Below are 15,214 nucleotides of genomic sequence, written 5' to 3' on the forward strand. Positions count from 1 at the left end.
CAAAACAGACTAGATGGGCTGCGGCCCGCGAGCTGGGCCCGCAAGCTGCAGCACGCGTGCAGGGGTTAAATGGGCCAGGCCCATAACTGAAAACCATACGTGTGATGGTTTGTACGCATCGCTAATTAGCGATGAATAGGATTTGCCGGCAAATCCTATTGCCGGAAAATGTTCAAAACTGAAAAAATGTTTTAACTTTTTAAAATGTTCACATTTGGAAATATTTAACTTTAAAAATCTTCAAATTTTTAAAATGTTCAAATTTGAAAATCATTCAAACTTACAAATTGTTCAAACTTAAAAATCATTCAAATTTGAAAAGTATTCAAACTTAAAAATCATTCAAATTTAAAAATCGTTCAAACTTAAAAATCGTTCAAATTTGAGAACTATTCTAAAAAAATTCAATATACATTTTTAAGAATATTCGTATTTTAAAAAGTTCATGTTTATGAAAAGTAGAATTTTTCCGAAAAAAAAATATTATGGAAAGGAAAAAAAAGAAACATCAGAAAAAGAAAAGGAAACAAAACAAAACGAGAAAAGAAAAGAAAAACGAAAATTACCTTCTAGATGATAATTGTTGTATTAGATTCCCCCTAAGCCTCATGTGGTAGCAGGAAATTTTGGTCCTAACCTGAAGTCAACACAAAATTGTACATATGAAAAATCATTTCTGTGATTTCTTCCATGAATGTGTCATCATAGGAGATACCCATAACAAGGAACCCACGTATCCATAGCATATAAGGCCCACAGTAGCGAAAACCTATCAAGGTGCATCAAGAGGAGGACTTCTACACACTCACTATGGAGAAGGCTCTTGAACCCGTCTGCTCCAAAGGGCGCCGACCCACGGTTCCAAGATCCCAAGGACATACCATTAGCATAGATAGCTCCTAGTGGTCCCTGGCCCACTACATGCGCCAAGGGTCTATAAGTCAACACAAACTCGTCACAAACATGCACGGTGCTCAAAGCACCCAGTATGTCGATATCAGAGTCATTCGAAGGTACTACCTCGTGACCGATTTAATCGACGCACACTTGCTTGCAGGTCTCACCTTGCATGTACTCCTCAAGCGTCAATTAAATCCGACCGGAGGGAGTAGGTCCTAGGAAGATACCAGTGACCCCTACTATATGGGGATCCATCATGTGGGCCGTGGGTCCGATAGTCAATGTTGAGCCACTCACGACGCTCATGAGGTACACCACAACGGACCCTAACCCACCGGAGCAGACAAGATCATCATATGAAAGACCAAGCAAAAGTGGATAGTGGCTGTTAGGTGGTTCTAGGACCTCGATGTACATGTTATTACATATGGGGTGCTTTCTACTTTGCCTGAAGCTTTAAAATAGATCCTAGTCTTTTTGGGAAACGAAAAAGAAGATGCTCTATGAGGAACATTGGATGAGCAGAATGACTTAATTACATGAATGAATCTACAAAAAAAAATGCAAACCCACGATGTTAGACGTGGCTTCACCATACTGCAGAGAAATATTCATTAATTAGTGGAATGAAACTATAATTGAAATATAACATATTAATTAACTCTTTGCTGTTTGTCGGCCAGTGTGAGATATATTATTGTAAAACTTGTAACTATCTCAGTTGATCGATGTGATTAGATATACAGATGTGTTAACTGTTAAGTAATTAGCCTGGATACTTTACGCATATGCTACCTGTATATTTTTCCTTTTTTTTTTCTTTTCTTTGAGTACGTACTGGACAACAGCGTATAATTGAGCGTGTTAACAAATGCACTATAATTGAGCGTATGTGAACAAGCAAAAAAATCACAATTTCCTATTTCGATCATGGACGTCACTATCTCTTCACCCGTAAACCTGCATGTAGTTGCATGCATGACGTTCTCTAAAAACAACCTGCATTTAAGCGATAGTGTGGTTGACACAAATATTGCTGTCTGACCACCGGATTTCAAATTTCACGCCTTGGGGCAGATTCCTTGATATCTCGTGGATACCATATTATCTTCAAGTAATCATGGTACTACTGATCGACCTCCCAACTTATTAGCAAGCGTAGCCGCAGACGCAACCTGTAGAATTGTTAATCTCTTCCTCCATTCCAAGCATAATTATGGTGTAGTTGGGATGGATATATCAGCCGTTCAACGGAATGTTATTATTTCAAAAAGCAAAATCACATCACTATATCGAAAACCTGCATGCATGACGTTGTCTAATAAAAACAAATTTAAGATAGTGCGGTTGGCCAAATATTTTAGTCCGCCCCAATTATAAGATTATTATTGTTGTGGTCCGTGTTGACCGTGTTCCCCAAACTCGTTGTACTCCCTCTTGCCAACATATAGTATATATAAGATTTAAAAAAATCAAACGATGTAAAGTTTAATAAAGTATTTAGGAAAAAATATCAACATGTAAAATATCATACAAATACCATGATGTATATTTTTATATGGTATACATTTAAAATCGTTGATATAGATAATTTTCTGCAATAATTTTAATCAATGACGAATTTTGATTTTTTTTATAGAAAAATGCACTATATTATATTGTAGCAAAGAGGAACACTTGCATGTTTCCATTGCTGAGGGTCTCAATGACACCTTGAGGGATTCCATACCTTTAAGTAAAATTGTAATGAGCACATTTTGAAAATAAAACTGAAAACTATAATATTTATGTGGTACTTTTGAATTTGCATCGTCATTACCAAAGCTAAGCATGCAAAACTCAACTGGTCAGGAAGTACAAAGTGGTTTTTTTTGTTACCGTGACAAAAATATCAAACACCACTTCTTACGTTGTCAGTTTTCCGATTTTGTTTTGTATGAATCATCCAGGTGGCTTCTAACTTGTAGTATCATACATGTGGTGTTGCAGTTATTTTTGCCAATTGGTTGCATGACATTGATAGAAAAAGTAGATTCACCAGAGCTCATAATGATCGTATTTGTTTGCTAGTATATTTATCCCACGTGAATGATGATGTACTCTTTCGGTCACCTTAGCCATCTTATTATTCATTGGAGACTATGCAATCTATCTTTCTTTCTATTGATTTTCTTTCGAGTTGTGTCTATCATAATTATGCAGAGACATGGTGTAAGCTATTACTTGTAGGGCCTTGATGTGAACATTAAGTTTAACTGAAACCCCATTCTAGAAGAAAAAAAGGTAAAATTGATATCAAGCTGACCTTTCTTCTTGATAAGGAACATATATAGTTGTTCCATTAGACAATCCACAACAATGTCAGAGACTCGGGTATTATATTTTGTATCAGAGCCAACCCTAGACTCCCTATTGTATACATTGTGTGTGCAGGTTAGGGACGTGGACACGTGTAAGCAATGGACGCAAGGATGTGTGCCAAGAAGGGGCGTTCTTAGTTGAGGTTTAATCAACAAGGAGTCTTCTAACGGGGTGTGTTCCTGTGACATCCTGGACCAATAATGCTTAGAGAGATTGATAGAACAGTCATAACAATAAGATGTGTTTTCTTCTCTTAAAGAGCATGTAAAATAAATAGAATGGTAATATTCATTTGATGTTGTAGCTGTTGATACAATTTTACACATATTTTGTTAAAATTTACATCATCGATCTAACTTTTGAAAATACTATTTGGTTAAAATTTACATAATTTAACCTTTGAAAAAACTAAGATGCACTATATTGTGGCAAACTGGTAGTATATCAATGCCTAAGCGAACATGCATTGTTTTCAAGATAAGGAGTACGTGGCCGTGGTAGGTGCACGGTTTTGTTTATGTGTAAAGAGAAATGGTTATAAATTGAGTTTACAAACAGATGTTGTGATCAAAAAATTCTGTTGTTTGTGCTCTAGTCCTTTCTCTACGCTTCGAGGCAGGCAAGATCAGGATCGCATCGATCGCCTGGCCTCTCTAATGGCATCGCTTCAAGTCACGCAGGAGCAGGAGCGCATCACCTCGCCTCCAATGGCGTCGCTGCTGTGCCCACCCTACAAGGCTGTCATGTACGACCAATACGGCGAGCCGGACAAGGTTCTGAGGTACCTCTCTCCGTCCCTCGCCATTGCTACTTGTCCAGTCCAGAGATGATCGTAAAGTGCCAATCATAACTTACTTGCCTTTACAAGGTTGGCGGATGTTGGGCCAGTGGAGCTTGGGGCGAGGGACGTGTGCGTCAAGATGCTGGCCGCCCCCATCAACCCCTCCGACATCAACAGCATCGAGGGCGTCTACCCCAACAAGCCTACCGTTCCCGGCGCCGTCGGCGGAATCGAGGGCGTCGGACAGGTCCAGGCCGTCGGCCCGGCTGTCACCGCCTCCCTCTCCCCTGGCGACTGGGTCATTGCTTTCCCGCACACCGCCATGGGTAGCTTCTCCGTCTTTCCTCGACGAGCTCTCTCTCTCTGGTCCTACTCGTTCTCACCTAGCTCATTGCCATTGTTGCGTGCAGGAACGTGGCAAACCTACGCTGTGAAACCGCAAGAGCTGTGGCACAAGGTCCGCAACGATGTGCCCATGGAATACGCCGCCACCGTCACAGTCAACCCCTTGTCAGCACTGGTGCTGCTGCAATGCTTCACCAAACTGAATCCTGGTGCATGCCCACTTCCAACTTGCCATCCATCCACTTCGCTCTACATTTCAAAGAAACTGTATATGCTTATTCCTAGTAAACTCTTGATTTCATTAGGTGATACCATTGTCCAGAACGGTGCCACCAGCATTGTTGGTCAGTGCCTTATTCAGCTCGCTAAAGCGCAGGGAATTCGCACCATCAACATCATCAGGGACAGGTACCATATCCAGATTTATCCCTGCTTCTGCTTCATGTTAATGGCCTCCTGTCATCTAACGAAATCGTTGCAGGCCCGGGTCCGAACAAGCCAAACACAGACTTACACAGCTTGGTGCACATCTCGTGTTCACCGAAAGCCAGCTACGTGTAAAGAATGTCAAGAGTTTACTGGTACTGCTTCTGCTTTACGGCCTAGCTTCAGCATGCAAAACTATACAAGAAAATATCATCACTTCAACCATGTTCTTATGCTTGTACGATTTTGCCCCACTCTGATTTTAGGGTACATTACCAGAGCCAGCGTTGGGATTTGACTGCGTTGGAGGAAACGCCGCATCTTTGACAATGAGGGTCTTAAGGTAATAATTACTAAAATAAACTTGACTAATTTTAAATTAATATGATGTCTTTATTTCCCATATATGGTTCTAACCTGGCTCTTTAGGAAAGGAGGCACCATGGTGACGTACGGTGGGATGTCCAAGGAACATGTGAATGTTTCCACTTCATCTTTCATTTTTAAGGTATATGTACATTACCAACATAGACGTCAAAAAAAATCTCAGAATTAAATTTTTTGGCGTAAATAATCTGCACCAGATTGCCATGATGTGCTGAATTATCACCTAGTCAAGCTATCCCTTCATAAAGCTATAGGGCGTGTTTGGTAGCCTTCACATATTTGTCTCGTGCTAGTATATGCATCAGGTTGGGTTACTGACATTTCTTTAACAAATTGCAATATGAAAGGATCTATCCTTCAAAGGGTTCTGGCTATGGAATTGGGTGAATTCAGACAAGGTTGTAGATTGCAAGAAAATGATAGACTACCTCTTGGACCTGGTGAAGGAAGGCAAGCTAACATATCAGTACGTGGTTCTTCTAAAACTCTGTGGACCTTGAAAGACCCAAGAAGCGCATTAATGTTAATATACACAAAACAATTAATGAATAACCTGAAATATTTTTCCCACAGGACGGAGTTGACTCCCTTCCGTGATTTCGGATTGGCACTCGATAAGGCACAAGGTAAACTGGGAGCCCAACCAAAGCAGGTTGTCAGTTTTTGGGACAAGGCTAAGTTGTAATACATTAAATATTCTGCATGTGCGAAAGGAACGAATTATAGGTTTAATTCCACCGAGAAGTAGCATGTTGGTATAGTATAATAGAAGTCTATGTTTATTTCATACTAGATGCTGTGTGAAAACTTGTTTGTATAATGTAATGGAAGGGCACACTTTTTCTTCAAAAGGGGGAGTATGAACTCAGCCTCTGTATTAGTCGATGTGAACAACCATCTATTGCAAAGTTCATTGTATCAGCTCATATTGAATGATCACATAGGATCAGCAAATACATGAATGAACCAGTGGAGAAGATCTAACATATATCACACATGCATTGTGCAGTCAACTAGTAAGTGCCACACCCTCACACCGTCCCCATGGTTTCTATGTCACCCACTAATTCCCATCTTCTTCACCAGTCTCTTCAACAGAGGTAACGAGACATTATGGACGTGGTGGAAACCGATGGACGGGGCTCCCTCTAGACATCTATTATGTTGGTTCACCCTCCACCCATTCGACCTCGCCTCTACTCTCCGGGTCCACATACTTCTCCACTGCTGAAGACTGTTCGTTGTCCTTTCCGGTTGCTCTGAGAGAGGTCCAAGTGATGATGGATGGGGTGAAAACCTGGGGGTGGCAAGGTCCTTCCCTCCGATTGCCCTCCCCGACAGATCTTTCCTCACGTTCCCATACTATGGCCATATTCCAACATGCGCAAACACCCTTGAGGTTGGGCACGTCATAAGTATATGGCAATCTCAAAATGTGAAGCCTTGACTTTCATCTAATCTAGAGGCTTTAGCAGAAGTACACCCGTCATCTACGTAGAAAAAATGAACTAAAAAGTCAATTAAATATGCATATTGTCCATCTTCTGCATGAAGAGGAATTCAAATGGTATCAACACTCAAAATCCCAATTTATTCTGAAAGAGGACTCAAGTAGAAGATACTTCCATATATAATGTTGCAAATGGCATACATCGGAAGAAAACTTAAATAATATATCACAAATTACTATAATTTTTTTTTGAAACTCCAAAAGAAGGTAACTTCTCAATCGATGAGTCCTGAATAGATGATATACTCAGGTTTTTTATGAGGAAAACTCCCTAACTACACCCTATAGTGAGGACAAAATAAAGGAGGCATTTTTCTAAATGGAACACAATAAGACCCTAGTTCCGGGTGTCTTTCCACCTGAATTGTACCATAACTTTTAGGATGTCCTTAAAACGGACCTTCCAGTGTTCGGTCCCTTCATGCTGGACAACTAAAATTGTTTCGCTAAACTGAGGTCAGATATTTTTCTTTGTCTAAGGTTGATGAATCTGAAAAGATCCAACAATACAGTCATATTTGTTTTCTCAATGTTAGCTTCAAAATCTTTACAAAAACTGCAACAATTAATTAAGCTGAATTTGTCGGTTGGTCATGTTATTCGTTCCACGCAAACTTCATTCATGTGAGCAAGAAACATCCTATATGGGGTAGTAATCCTACATGAAACCGTTTCTGAACTTCATCCAAAAATTTGAATGGGGTAATTTAAAAATATAAACTTTTAAAAGAATTATGACAAAGGTCAAGTGGTCTTTACTTCTACTGATACTCTTGGAATGAAAGGTTTTCCGGAGGAGTGGTGCGCCTTAATCCATAATTTCGTGTCTGGAGGTAGTTCCTCCATCATAATCAATGATGATATTGTAGATACTCCAAACAAAAAGAAGACCCTAATACAAGGTGACCCATTATTGTCAATCATATTTAATATAGTGCTAGATATGTTAGATGCCATGATTGTGCGCGTAAAAATTGATGCCAAGTTTAGGGACTGATTGCGCATCTAGTAGATGGTGGACACTCTATCATTATGCCAAATATATGATCATCTTCATTGAACAAGATTTTGAAAAGGGAAGAAATCTAAAATTAATTTTATTAGATTTCGAGCAACTTTCGAAATTCAAAATAAACTTTCACAACAGTGAATTATCCTTTTGTTTCTGATCTGTACACTGAGTTATTTCACCGTGAGCAACGCCAGTTTTGGATTACCTATTTGAGTATCCTGATACATTATCATAGACTTAACAATGTTGATTGAAAAAACATCGAGGAGAGACTACAAAAGAGAGTAAGTAGTTGGACAGAAAAAAATACTTTCTCTCAGTGAAATATTATTTCTCATTAATTCAGTACTAAGTAATATGGTGTTGTATATGATTTTTTCCTTCCAGCTAACCAAAAGAGTAATACACAGGTTGGATTATTCCCAATCAATATTCTTTTGTGTAGAACGATAGAGAGGGAGAGAGATTGACGGAATATGATGGATGTATTATTGAGCCTCATGGGCGAGTATATATAGGCGTACAGGGATTATCTTGGAGTGCAAGACAAGACACGAGAGTCCTATCTCTATCCTAGACTATCCGTTTATACGTACACGGAATATATTTCTAACACTCCCCCGCAGTCGTAGCGGGAGCGTCGTGAACAACATGAACGACGTGGACGGTCAGACTGGAGATAAACCGAAGTGGACCCCAGAAGGCTGACACTCCCCCGTAGTCGTAGCGGGAGCGTCGTGGACGATGTCGCGTCACGGATGCTTGGACTGTAGAAGAGCCGAGGTGCTCATGCGAGGTGATAGCCCTTTGTGCCGATATCGAGGTAGCCGAGAGCGTGGGTGTTGCAACCTTGGTCGGGGTAGCCGCGCGAGGAGATGCTGTGGTCGACGTCGTGGTCGGGTGCCGGTGTCGAGGTAGCCGCACATGAAGCCGCAAGCGCGTAGTGCACGAGGAGTGTGACGGAGACGCGTCGAGGCAGTCGTGGAGGTTGTCGATGCCGAAGTCGATGCAGTCCGAGCCGTCGAGGACGAGGTGTTGCCCTAGTATTGCCAGAACTAGGCGCACATCGGGGACGAAGGCATACTCCGGTTTTGCCAGAATTGAGTACGCAAAGACGAAGTCGGCGACGCGGTCGAGGCAGTCGTAGAAGAGTCGATGCCGATGAAGACGTTGTCGAAGCCGATGAAGACGAGGCGCTGGCCCGAGCTTGCCAGGCTCGGGGACGAAGGCACGCGTCGGTGTTGCCAATACCGGGCGTGCGAGGGAAGGGACTATCATGGACCGCGAGGTCGTGGTGGACGGAGACGTAGAACGCGGCGAAACCAGCGGTGACCAGGAGTGACCATGCTGGATGCCTAGACTGTAGAGGTGGTCGGCGAGGCCTCCGACGACCAGAGTGGTCATGCAGGGTACCTGTGGAGGTGCGGCGGCGGTACTCGAAGTTGGCGAGGAGGAACCCGGGGGCTTTACGTAGACCTTCGCCGACGGTGGCGACCTGCGCCGATGGGGCGACGCGGTAGTAGCCTGGAACGTCGGTGCGCAGGGACAGCGAAGTAGACTGCATGCGGCGACGTCTCGGCCTGAGGGGCCGGCGTAGCTGCAGGGCGCGAGTCGATGCAGCGGCGGGAGGCCACCAGCAACGTACACGCCTTGGAAGGCGCGTCGGAGGCCGGTAGCATGGACCAAAGGCGGCGGCGCTGCGGCCCAACGGGGCGACGCAGCGGCAGCCTGTAGCTCGATCGGTGGTAGGCGCGTGCTCGGGGACGTGCTTGGCAGAGACGTGCGCGCGGTCGGTTGATCAGACTGACGGCGGCGCTGTACGCGCCATGGCGTGGACGACATGCCGCAGATTGGAGTCATTGGCGACATTGTCGGTGATGTCCCGGGCGATGACGGCGAAGACGGACCAGCGATGGAGACCACGCGGGCGAGACAGCCTGCTGCGTCGCACGTAGGCGTCCCGTGTGTGACGCGTGTGGCCGTGCCGCGCGGTTGATGAAGATGGCTGGTGCAGTCGATGCCGAGGTTGGAGTAGAGGCGCGTGGTGACGACGGCGGTGGGCGACTCAATCCGATCTATGATCGGCAAAACCAAAAAAAAAACGCCGGTTGAGGACCGGCGGCGCAAAAAGAAAACCATTCTACAGATTGGAAAAAAAAGACTCGAGGGCAGTGGATCAACAGATCGGCGGACGAACCCTCATACGGGTTGCGCGGCCCCCGGAGTAGATCATGGAGATCGACCTCCCCGGGGGCGGCGCGGAAGCTTGGGCGGTGGCTAGGTTAGGATCGGTGCCCCTCTGATACCATGTAGAACGATAGAGAGGGAGAGAGATTGGCGGAATATGATGGATGTATTATTGAGCCTCATGGATGAGTATATATAAGCGTACATGGATCATCTTGAAGTGCAAGACAAGACACGAGAGTCCTATCTCTATCCTAGACTATCCGTTTATACGTACACGGAATATATCTCTAACATTTTGGTAAGGAGATAGAGAGAAACAAGAAATATCGGCTGGCTAAATGGGATGTGATTTGCTGATCCAAAGATCAAGGAGGGCTAGGTATTCATAACCTTGAGGTTAAGAATAGAGCTCTTTATAAGCTACTTACCAAAGATGATGTGTGGTAAACCCTGCTAAAGGAAAATAAATATGCTCACATGCATTGTTCCAAATCTATTCAAAAGCTGGGGACTCACAATTCTGTGTTGGTCTAATGGCTACAAAGAAATACTTCTTCTGATTTGGATCGTTAATAATTACAGATTGCTTGGAAATTAGATTATGGGAGGATAAATGGTTGGATAATTCTACACACCAGAAACAATATCAACAACATTGACCGTCACAAGAGCGATACCATATCTATGGTCTTGGAGAACTCTCCACCAAATGTGACATTCAATGTGGATATAGTTGGCCACAAGCATGCATGATGGAATGCTTTTCTACAACAATTGGCAATGGTTCAACTAACGCAATGGGCCAAGAAATTTCGGTGGAACCTAAGTGGGAGTGGTATATTCTCAGTAGCTTCCATGTATAGAGCACGGTTCAGTCAGATGTGTAATACGAGAGTCATCGGTTCAAATCCGATAGTCGGCTTTTTTTCTTTATCGAGATTCTACGAACAAGAATTTTTTTTACGAATTAAATGGGAAATCCAGGATCTTTTATGTTTTCTATCTTACAATTTTGCTAGATACAAAACAATAAAATAAATAATATATATAAAAAATTACAGATTTTGATGCAATTCAGTTGATAATAATATTCTTATAAAAAAATTGAAGATACCGCTTAAGACAAAAATATTTGCATAGTATCCTAGAAGAGGAGTAATTAAATTGGCATAGAAGTACAAAGTACGTATTCAGTCATAATGATGAGACAATCAAACATGTAATCTTCCCGTATAAATTTTCTACACCTATATGGTTAGTTATCCAAGTAGGTTTTACCTTGTATCCACCATGTAGCGTTGCTAATATATTAGGTGGGAGCGATTGTTATTATTTGGTTGTTTTGGCTACGTAGAAATCGTAAGGTTTTTAGTGATTGAAGTTCTTCTCTAATGCAGGTTATCTATTGGTGCACAAATGTTTTTCGTTCATGGTCTTGTTTACATCGTGTGAAGAATCGAGACCTATTTATGGAACTGTCTACATAGTTAAAGTTAAAGACACAGCGAGAAGTATTTTTATCCAACATGGATGATCTACAGATTGGTCTTCCATCTTCTTAAGCGTTAGTTTCTTTATTATATTTCACCGTTTTATTTTTCTTTCGCTGAACATGTTGTGAATGTGTAAATTTTAATTATGTACCGTGGGCTAGGAGATTCACCGTCACCTCTCCTCTAATCGCCCTCACAATTCAGGGTCAACAGGTCTGCCACCCGACAGACGTTGAGTTGCGATTTTCAGTGTACAAAATTCCCCACCAACTGGATCATGGGCAGCAAACAGTCCTCTGGTCTCTGGCCCAACAGAAGTTGTTGAATCTTGATTTCTAAATTCCTTCTCCCTATATAGTACTAATTGATTCATGGTCTTAAGAAAACAAGCACACGGCCACTGTCTTAATTAAGTCTAACAGATCATAAGAGATAAACCTTATTGTTTCTTGACAGGAGCCTATATATAATATTTATATTCCATAGCGTTGTCATTCTCCTCGGTGGCAGTCAATGGGATCATGCTGGGGAGCTACTACGTGCATACATCATACATTCATATTATATGAAGTATTGTACACATACTTGCACTAATTGGCTATACAAGTCACAAGGACACCAATATAATAGCGAGGGCGAATCTGCCTGCGTTGTCATTTTGTCGGAGGGTGGCACCGAGTGGCGGTCATGATTATGAGTAAGTCCAGCAAACAACGGAGAATCTGAGCGCATAGATAAATATTCCTCACACCTAGTTGAGCAGTTGACAAACTGAGATATTCGTCCCAGACCACACTATATTATTGGCTTGCGCGTTGTCATCCAGTACCAACAACTATTGCGTATCAGATTGATTCACTTTTTTCGAAAAAGAGATAACCTGGCTTCTGCATTGATTGATGCATATAACCTTTACTTTTTTTAAATAAGAAAACCCGATAAAAATAGCTATACAAAACGAAAGAAAGCAAGGCTGATGTCTCATGCCTTGCGACAGTACCTCTACCAGACTGCTATTAACCCTACAGTAAAAGGTAAAAAAAAATACACAACTCATAGGCAAAGCCTTCAAGAAGGAATCGCCGCACATTCGCCAATGATGACCAGTCCAACTAAGTCACATGAATCACATTGATTCACATTACTAGATGACATGTTGTGGTGCAAGTACATGAATTGATCTATAATTTATTTGCGCATCGGGGCTTATTTCATGTAACCCTTTTTTTTACAATCAATACCACATATATTTATAGCAACAAATAGTACATGGTAGAGATACATGAACTGACTCCAATGATTACAAAATAAAGTCTAAAAGATAGTAACAAAACTTCGAAATCTTCAATTTCTTTCTTCTTCCAGAACACAATCTTGTACTTTTCTGAAGGCAGCCATAGATAGATAACGAACCATAGACCTGTAAATAGCAACGAAAGTTCTCTGATCATTTTTTGAGCCGCAATGCCAAGGCTGCGTGCACGCACGCAATCATCAAAACAGTCATACAACATCGGCAAGAGTACCAACACCAGTATGTCAGGGAATAATAACCGACTAGCTTTGTCGTCTTCGATGGAGATCTGAGAGTACGAATCACCATTGTCGAGGACGTAGCAGTAGGGACAAAAACTGCGAGGATAATCCTCCTCACGGCAACAACGACAAAAGATTCAAAATCGATCTAGCGAAGCAATATTCGAAGGCCCATACTTAGAAAATTGTGATTGTTCAACACCACCATTGATGCCGGGAAGAAGATCTCGTCGCCGAACGAAAGATCAAAGATCACTTATTGCAGACGATGCCATCTCCATTGAGGGGAAACCAACAAGAAGGCGGCTACCAAAATCCTAACATAATCTAATGAAAACAATACTTTTATTCGAAACTCCACGCATAGATCGGGTTCCACACTCCTCCCGACGCCGGCGAAGCCGACCGAAAGAAGGGAAACCAATCTATGAAGGAGGATGAAATGGAGGCGGCTAGGATTGAGGCGGGGACTGAGAGGAGAGATGGGAGGAAAAAGATTTCATGTAACCCTTGGTCCAAGTACTGTAAGTAAAGGCTGCCTTTTTTTGTCTACAACTTTCTCTATTTTCCAAGCAACCGAAAGAATGCTAACACATGTAGCTATAGACAGGTACCATACATTAGCAATGTCTTTTTTTTTGTAGCAGGAACAATACCCTAGTCGGTAAAGAATTTAGTAGCTTAGTAAGTTTACCTTTTGTTAACCTGATTTTTTTTACAAAATATATTAATGGTATCTTTTTATATTTATAATTATACAGGAAACCTTTTATTTACATTGAAGACGCTAAATTTGTAACATGGCCTTGATAAGTACTCCCTCATTTCATAATTCTTGTCTTGCAGTATAAATTTGGACTGAAACCAGGACAATGACTATGGAATCGGGAGCATATATTATATTGCATATTTTTACAGATGATATAGAATATTGTCTTGCATATATGAAACCCCAAAATATAATTCGTTGAATTTATTTTAATATGCCCCTTCCCCGACCCCATCCCCTGTGGGTGGTGGCGTCGCGCCGCCAGGGGTGACACCGGGGGTGGATCTTCCTCAGTCGCAGGTCGGCGGTTCGTAGCAGCGACATCCGATCCGGCTGATCTTCAGCGAGGCTACGACGGCCAGGGCGTGTTGGCAAAGGCGGCGCTGCAAGGCGACGTCATGGTACGGCTAGGCCTGATATAGGACCATATGGGCTCGGACCGCATCTCCTCCGTTGTGTCGTTGGTACCTAATGGCGATCCCGGGCTTCACCCACAACTAGAGGATGTCGGTTGCCTGGTCCTAGGCTCCCAACATGCCGGTGGTGGCCGCCTCCTCCACCGGAGGTGGTCAGGAAGATGGGTACGATGACGAGTTTGAAGAGGCACGGTTGCAGGTGAAAACCATGCTCCAAGCCTGGTCATGGCGGGCGATGGCAATGTCTACACGCCGTTACCTGTTGAAGGAATCATCGTCGCAGTTGGCGTCTACTCACTTGTGTTGCTCTAGGGAAACCCTAGATTCGGGTATCTCGGATCAGACGATGGAGGCGTTTCGATGTCGCTCTATCTCTTGGGGGCTTCTTTTTGGAGCAGCTGCTCGATGGTGGAGGCATCTAGTGTAGTGGTGTCTATTTATCACGTCGACGACAGCGAGTCTCGGTGGCGTGGTGCAACAGGGCATCGACGACAATCGTGGTGTGATGGGCTCACACGGGGTGGCGGCGGTTGTCTGGCGCCCAAGCGGCAACGACAGCAGGTATGGCTAGGGCTATGCAGATCTCTACCCTGAAGATGGATTAGCAGTTGATGGTGGTGATGGCTTCTGAGGCGAGGGTATGAGGCGCTTGCCGAAGGTCTACTAGACCGGATGTGAGCTCTAGTTTCACCATAGGGTGACTCAGTAATGTCCCCTATTTTTTTGCTGGTGGGGCGTTGTTTGTGGTTTTAGGGCACAAGGCCCCAATGGCAATTTTCTTTCCCCATTGTAGATTTTTAGGTGTTGTGTGTACTCCTTCCATTCTAATTTAGTCTACGGTCTAGAGAAAATGAGATAACTAGTGTTGCATTTATTAGCACTACCTAGATACGTGAACAACCAATCCAAACTATATTCAAAATAACAACATCCAATAAAGAGAGCAAAATCACTTTATTTTTAGTGTTATTATTAACCAAAAGCTAGAATGTAGAATATTTTAGAATAAATTTTTAGCCTAAAATATATACTATTTTAGAATGGAAGGAGTATGCTATTGGTGGATCTTGGTTGAATAAAATCTGAAA

General features: G+C 42.7%; 1 protein-coding gene across 1 annotated transcript; it reads left to right on the plus strand.

Moving 5' to 3' along the window:
- The first annotated feature begins 3,849 nt into the window (after nucleotides 1–3,849).
- On the plus strand, nucleotides 3,850–6,090 carry LOC127298412 (enoyl-[acyl-carrier-protein] reductase, mitochondrial). Its single transcript, XM_051328272.2, has 9 exons — nucleotides 3,850–4,042; nucleotides 4,130–4,368; nucleotides 4,453–4,596; nucleotides 4,693–4,795; nucleotides 4,869–4,968; nucleotides 5,080–5,156; nucleotides 5,243–5,321; nucleotides 5,548–5,666; nucleotides 5,774–6,090. Exons 1-9 carry the CDS (start codon nucleotides 3,918–3,920, stop codon nucleotides 5,883–5,885), a joined length of 1,098 nt encoding a protein of 365 aa, XP_051184232.1. The 5' UTR covers nucleotides 3,850–3,917; the 3' UTR covers nucleotides 5,886–6,090.
- The last annotated feature ends 9,124 nt before the right edge of the window (nucleotides 6,091–15,214 follow it).

Source organism: Lolium perenne, chromosome 5 (genome assembly GCF_019359855.2).
Source record: "Lolium perenne isolate Kyuss_39 chromosome 5, Kyuss_2.0, whole genome shotgun sequence".
Classification (NCBI taxonomy): Eukaryota; Viridiplantae; Streptophyta; class Magnoliopsida; order Poales; family Poaceae; genus Lolium; species Lolium perenne.